General features: G+C 57.9%; 1 protein-coding gene across 1 annotated transcript in view; it reads left to right on the forward strand.

Moving 5' to 3' along the window:
• The window catches only part of CAPN1 (calpain 1), a 39,337-nt gene extending 33,941 nt beyond the window's left edge, over nucleotides 1-5,396 (forward strand). Inside the window, exons 13-22 of the mRNA XM_027772428.1 lie at nucleotides 19-230; nucleotides 352-391; nucleotides 942-1,007; nucleotides 1,097-1,154; nucleotides 1,907-1,971; nucleotides 2,439-2,507; nucleotides 2,756-2,834; nucleotides 3,711-3,827; nucleotides 4,198-4,256; nucleotides 4,636-5,396. Coding sequence (XP_027628229.1) covers nucleotides 19-230; nucleotides 352-391; nucleotides 942-1,007; nucleotides 1,097-1,154; nucleotides 1,907-1,971; nucleotides 2,439-2,507; nucleotides 2,756-2,834; nucleotides 3,711-3,827; nucleotides 4,198-4,256; nucleotides 4,636-4,662 — 792 coding nt within the window. The 3' untranslated portion in view covers nucleotides 4,663-5,396. The remainder of the gene's footprint in view (nucleotides 1-18; nucleotides 231-351; nucleotides 392-941; nucleotides 1,008-1,096; nucleotides 1,155-1,906; nucleotides 1,972-2,438; nucleotides 2,508-2,755; nucleotides 2,835-3,710; nucleotides 3,828-4,197; nucleotides 4,257-4,635) is intronic.
• Nucleotides 5,397-6,569: the final 1,173 nt, after the last annotated feature.

A 6,569-nucleotide genomic window follows, 5' to 3' on the forward strand; every position in this document is an offset into this window, starting at 1 on the left:
CCTCCTCCCTCCCCCCAGCTGGTGGGCCAGCCGGCCGTGCACTTGAAGCGTGACTTCTTCCTGGCCAACGCATCTCGGGCGCGCTCAGAGCAGTTCATCAACCTGCGAGAGGTCAGCACCCGCTTCCGCCTGCCGCCTGGGGAGTACGTGGTGGTACCCTCCACCTTCGAGCCCAACAAGGAGGGCGACTTTGTGCTGCGTTTCTTCTCGGAGAAGAGCGCGGGGACCCAGTGAGTCACCAACTGGCCACCTCCACCCCTGCTCTCTGTCCCCTCATCCCCTCCTGCCTTCTCCCATCAGCCCTCCTCTTCTCTCTCTCTGACAAGCACCTCTTTCTCTCATTCTCTGCAGGGAACTGGATGACCAGGTCCAGGCCAATCTCCCAGACGAGGTGTGTGTCCTCCCTCCAGGCACCATCTGCTCTCCCTCACCCCTGGGATCTGAGTGTCCTGTCCCCTGGGCGCTGGCTGACAGGGCAGATCCTCTCCTGACAGGATCCAGAATAGAAATGCAATCCCTCGTTTGCCCAGCACTGCAGAGGACCTGTGATGACGGTGCCGCACGGTCCCTGAGCTCTCGGCGCCAGACCCTGCAGAGCACTTGCTGTCTCATTCCCTCTCCACAACAACCCTGTCCACGTCCTGCCACAGACTCTCCCCTGAGGGGGACTCAGGTTCAGAGAAGCTCAGGAGCTGTCCAGTGCCTCCCACAGCAAGGATCCAAACCCTCACCATCACTGAGCGAATTGCGTTCTCCTTACTCAGACCACAGGAGTCCTGGGCAGGAGCAGGGACTAGATCCCCATTGGACAGGTTAAAAGAGTGAGGCTCAGAGAGGTGACGTGGCCTGTTGCAAAAGAGAAGTCCCACACCTGCCTCTGCTGCTGTGCTCGTGGGCAGGGCTGGGACACCCCTTACCTGCTCTTCCCTTTCCCGGCCTAGAAAGTGCTCTCAGAAGAAGAGATTGACGAGAACTTCAAGGCCCTCTTCAGGCAACTGGCAGGGGAGGTAGGTTGGAAGTTGCTGGTGGGGCAGAGTAGGGGGCACCGAGGGGCAGCCCTTCCCCAGGGTGGGTGCCATCCTCCCTCTTTCCCCAGGACATGGAGATCAGTGTCAGGGAGCTGCAGACCATCCTCAACAGGATCATTAGCAAACGTGAGTCCCCGAGTGGCTGTCTCCTGGGTCCTGCTCGCCATCTCTACAAGTGTCAGAGTCCAGCTTCTGCTTGCCCAGAGAGCCCAGTCCCACCCCTTGGTCTGCGTGGGTGGGGAAACCCTCCATGGCCTTTCTGGTCCCAGCTCACCGCCATTTTTATTCCAAACTCCTCAAGTCGTCCTGCCGTGCCCTTGTTGCCCTGTGCTGAGCTCCATGCCTGCACAGCCCTGCAGATTCTTGGCAAAGACCAGCACAGCCTTGGGTGAGGCCATGTGGTTCAGGGAGCAGAACATGACTGGCTTCACTTGTCAGTGCACAGGACTGCGGGCCTCTGCCTCCCTAACGCTCCCTTTCCCTGCAGCCGTGGCCTCGGGGTGACTCCTCTTGCCCTGAACTGTCTGGGCAGCTGTTGCCCCGACCTCCAGCCACACGCCCCCCGCCCCAGCCCTGTCTGCTCCCCTAGTGAAGCCTGCTTACCCTGCACAGCCTGCAGCAGAGCCCGCCCTGCTCCTTTCTGCTGGATTTCTTGCACTTCCATTTAGTATGGCTGGGTGCTGCCATGGCAGTTGGATACCAGCTTGGTTGCTAAAATACTTGAAACTGCATTTCCTAGTAATAAAACAATGTTACCCACTTACCCTCAGATTTTACAGCCAGGGGCGAGAACTGTGCCTTCCTGACTCTGTCCCACCCAGTGCTCCCCACACGGGGCCAGTCCTGGGGTGAGGTGTTGTAACTGATGTTTCTTATAGACAAAGACCTGCGGACCAAGGGCTTCAGCCTGGAGTCGTGCCGCAGCATGGTGAACCTCATGGACGTATCCTTTAGCCTGCTTGTCTCCGGGGTGGTGTCTGGGTCAGGAATTGCAGGCATGAGAAAGGCGTTGGTCGTCCCAGGAACTACACAGAGAATGTGACAAAGCTGGGCAGAGTGTGGATACCTCGTGCCCCATGTTCAGATGTCTTCTTGGGTATCTTTCCACTGATTGAGAGAGAGAAACTGAGGCACGGGCCTTGTGCCAGGTGAAAGGTGGAGGAAGGCCTGGGTCCCCCCACTACCTTAAGGCTGGTGCTGTTTCTGCACCCCTCCCCAGCCCACTCCACTGCACCCCAAGTCAGAGAATGAGGCAAGCCTGGTTGTGGGCTGCCCACACTTTGCTGCTTCTCCCCACCACTCCCTTCCAAGTTGTCCTGTTCGCTCTGTGGCCAGTCTGGGTCCCCTTCTGCCCAGTTGCCCACTCACCTGCCAGCTCTAAGCAGTGGCGTTTCCTTCACCTCTGTCCAGCGTGATGGCAATGGGAAGCTGGGCCTGGTGGAATTCAACATCCTGTGGAACCGCATCCGGAACTATCTGGTGGGTGGTCCCGCCGCCGGGCCCTCCTTTCCCCCTGCGGCCTTAGTCCTGCAGCAGAAGGCCAGGCTGGGCAGCAGGCCCCTAGGCTGATTGTGGGTCTGCCTCTCTAGATGTCCCTCCTTCACCCCTGAGCCCATGTGCCAGCCACTGACCCACCTTCCAGAACTCTCCCCTCCTCCCTCAGCAACCCTGGGCAGGCAGGAAGAGCTGGGTCACTCAGCTTGTCCCTTGCCCTCTGCTCCCACCAGGCTATCTTCCGGAAGTTTGACCTGGACAAGTCGGGTAGCATGAGTGCCTATGAGATGCGGATGGCCATCGAGTCTGCAGGTGAGGCCCAAAAGCTAACGGCATCGTGGGGCTGGGACAGACAGCCCCGCTCAGCTCCCGTAACAGCTGCTCCCTGCACTGGCCCTGGCCACTGGGGTGATGGTAACAGTGGTGACGGGTGACAGCCACTTTTGCCTTACTCTCAGGGCTACTGAGATAAGTGCTTTACTAGCATTCTTTCTTTTCCTCCTCACCGCAGCCTGATGAGAACAGGGCCTGTTGTTATCCTCACCGAGCCCATGAGACAGATGAGGCTCAGAGAGGGAGAGTGTCTGATCTCAGGCCACCTGGCCAGGAAGGCTGCAGAGAGCGTCCAGTGAGAGAGATACAGAGCTTACCTATGCCAGCCCATTTAAGAACAAGTGGGACCAGCAGATGGCGTAATGGTTATGTCACGGGACTCCCACGTAGTAAACCCCTGTTTGAGTCCCGGACCTGACAACTTAAAACTCATGCCCAAAGTCCTGGGAAGAAAATGGAGAAGGGATTGTGGCATGACCATCCTCCTGGGGGGTGATTTCTTGCTTTCTATCTCTCTGTCTCTCCAGCAACCACACATGCCCTATAGCAAAAAAATCTCTCTCAAAAAAAAAAAAAAGAAAAAAAAAGTAAAGAAAAAGGCCCAGACATTCAGAACCAGCTAAACCAGACCCTATGGCCTCTGGCCAGCTCCTGATTCCTGGCTTGACCTGGGCCCTGGTGCTCCCACTGCGACTAGCATGTGTTTGTCCAGCTATCTCAGCTCCAGCGCTGCCTGGGGGGTCTTCATGCTACTTCCTCCAGAGAAGAGATGCCTCCAAGCCTAGCCCCAGCCCCTCTTCCCTGTCCCCCCGGGACAGCTGCAGCTCCCTGACCCTCCCTTCCCTCTTGGACCAGGCTTCAAGCTCAACAAGAAGCTATACGAGCTCATCATCACCCGCTACTCAGAGCCCGACCTGGCGGTCGACTTCGACAACTTCGTGTGCTGCCTGGTGCGGCTGGAGACCATGTTCCGTGAGTGTCCCCCACCAGCCTCCACCTCCAACTTCATCCCAAAGGGGTCCTCCAGGAGCCGGTGGGAATAGCAGATGGGCAAATGGCAGATACAGGCCACTGTGGTAGGCCTGTGTCTGAGAGGCCAAGGTCTGGGGATGGGGACCCCAGATGGGTTCTGTGCTCTGTCATCTGGAGGCTGAATGCTAGAGCAGGGGGGAGGAGATGGGCTTGAGAGAGCTCTTCTCAGGGAAAGTCACTTCCTGGCTTCAAAGGGTGACAGCTTGGGGTGCTATGGGACAGAGGTCGGCCAGGAAGCGGGGCTGGTTCTGGCCTTGCGGAATGTCCCAGGGAGTTCTCAGGCCCACGTCCTCTTTTCTTGAACACACAGGGTTTTTCAAAACTCTGGACACAGATCTGGATGGAGTCGTGACCTTTGACTTGTTTAAGGTAGGAACCTTCTGGGCCCTTTGTGGGGGTAAAGTTTGAGGTAGTTGAGTTTTCCTGTGTGACCAGCGTCCTCCTGTCCCTTCTTGGCCTCAGAAGCAGCTCTAAAAAACAGGCCACCTGACTCCTGGGAGGCTGGTGGAGGGAGGGGGTGTCTGAGTTCTGGGAAGGCTGCAGGAGGGAAGCCCAGGCCCCTGGGGGCCTCTGGGGGAGCTGGCAGCTGTTCTCCCATAGGCAGAAGATGTAGAGAGTAGGGCCCCCAGTGAGGGTCTCTTCAGGGGGGCCAGGGTTGGACTTGGGGTTTGGGTGAGGGGGAAGACTGTGGAAGCTGAGCAGTTGTTTCTGTCCTGGCCAACCTGCCTGCCCTCTGCCCACCCTGCAGTGGTTACAGCTGACCATGTTTGCATGAGGTGGGGGCTCAGGCCCCCGCTGTGCCCCTCTCCTCTACTATCTGCCATGCCACGCCATGCCACACCTTCCTGCCACGCCGCATCAGGTCATCTCAGCTGCAAGTGCCTTCCTAGGAGCAGGGAGGTGGCCTCGTCCTCCTGTCCTTTCTTCCCAGCTGCCACCTCGTCTGCTATGGACAGAGCTGCCTGACCCTCCCTGCCCATGCCAACCGAATGCTCTGGATGGGCTCCTCTGGCTCTCTCATTGCCAAACCAGGAAGGTGGCTTTTGCTTATTCCTGCCTCAGGGAGGGTGGGGTCCAGGGGGACCTGAAAGCCCCAGGCCTCCCCAGCATCCTGATGTGTCCCCTCCCCTCACTCCAGAGGCCACCCACCCAGCCCTACCCACCCGGCCTCACCTGCAGACTGTATAACCACTAACTCCGCACTGTCAGCTGTCTGCGTGTGTGGAGCCTAGTCCTGGCTGGTCGAGCTCCCCGGGGCTGGGAACCCCTGTGCCTTCTTGCACAGAAGCCAAAGCCCCTCTCTGCGCCAAAGCCTGCCCCTCCCCAGTTCCGCTCAGCCCGGAGAATAGTCAGGCCTTCCCTCCTCCCTCATTTTTTATATTGGTGATTTTAAAGGGGACTCTTCAGGGACGGCTGTTATGAGGGTGCCAGAGGCGCCCGGGAGTGGGGTGGGGAAGTCCCTTGTTTCCATGCAGAAGAACCCCAAATAATAAAAGAAAAGACCACATCTGTCTCGAGTGTTTTTCCGAACCTGCTGACAGGAGGGTGGGGAAGATGTGAGGCCTCATGCTCCCCTCCCCTGTCACCTCTTTCCCCTGGCCCCAGAGGCTCGCACACCTGAGGACCCTGGATATCTGGGTGGGGCCTCTGGCCTTGGGAGGCCAGGGAAGATGGGCCCAGGGCCAGCTGCAGGAACAAGCCAGCTGCCATGGGGCCCGCTGATCCTTCACGCCATGCCCTCCTTGCTGCCCCCAGAGGCCTGACCCCTGCCTTTACTACACTCTGAGAGGCTCTGGTGAAATCCAGCTGCTACTTAGAACAAGCCTGACCCCCCAGGGAGCTCTCCAGAACACAGAACTTCCTTCAGGGCCTCCTGGAAGGTGGGGGTTGTCCCTGTGACCCAGACACCTGCAGCTTATATAAACCACTCCAGCCCTGTCCCCCGTATCCTGCCTTTTCTTACAAGTAGAGGTGGGTAGTGGGGGGATGAGGAGCTACAAACTAGCACAATGCCTGCAGGGTGAAGGCTGGGGGGTCTGGGGGAGAGGGTTGCCCTATCCCTCTCTCCTAGGGCTGCTGGGTACCTTGGCTGAGGTGGGGGTGGGGACTCAGTACTAACTGCCTGGACACTCTGTTCTCTTGAGGTTGCACTTTGCCCCTTGTCACCCAGTCACTCCGAGGACCCAGCCAGGTCCTCAGTGTCATCAGTGGAGGGAGGAGGGGACAAGTAGCCTGGGCCCTGTCCTTTACTTAGTCCCTTAGTTATTATCCGTATTGGGTTTTACTTGAGGAGGGGTTAGAACACATGGGTCAGGACAACATCAGGGCCCTAACTCCTCAAAACTGTGGACCCGAGGCTGAGGTTGGCAGGTAGGGTCAGGGAGAGCAGGGCCTCTTGGTTGCCTTATTTAGGCTTTTTTTTTAAAGAGATTTTTGCTAAAGGGCATGTGCATTTGCCAGAGAGATAGGCAGAAAGTGAAATCACCCCCTGGGGGGACAACCATGCCATGATTCCCTCTCCTCCATGCTCTTCTTGGGATTCTGGGCATGCACACACATGCACATAGATTGTGACTCAAGCTGCCGGGTCCAGGATTCGAACCACAGTCAGCCATGTGGAGTCCAGTACAACCACCACACCAAGTGCTGGCCCCTGTTTGGGCTTTTTTTTTTTTTTTTTTT

The sequence above is a fragment of the Tupaia chinensis genome, unplaced genomic scaffold (assembly GCF_000334495.1).
Source record: "Tupaia chinensis unplaced genomic scaffold, TupChi_1.0 Scaffold000273_1, whole genome shotgun sequence".
NCBI classification, from domain to species: domain Eukaryota; kingdom Metazoa; phylum Chordata; class Mammalia; order Scandentia; family Tupaiidae; genus Tupaia; species Tupaia belangeri.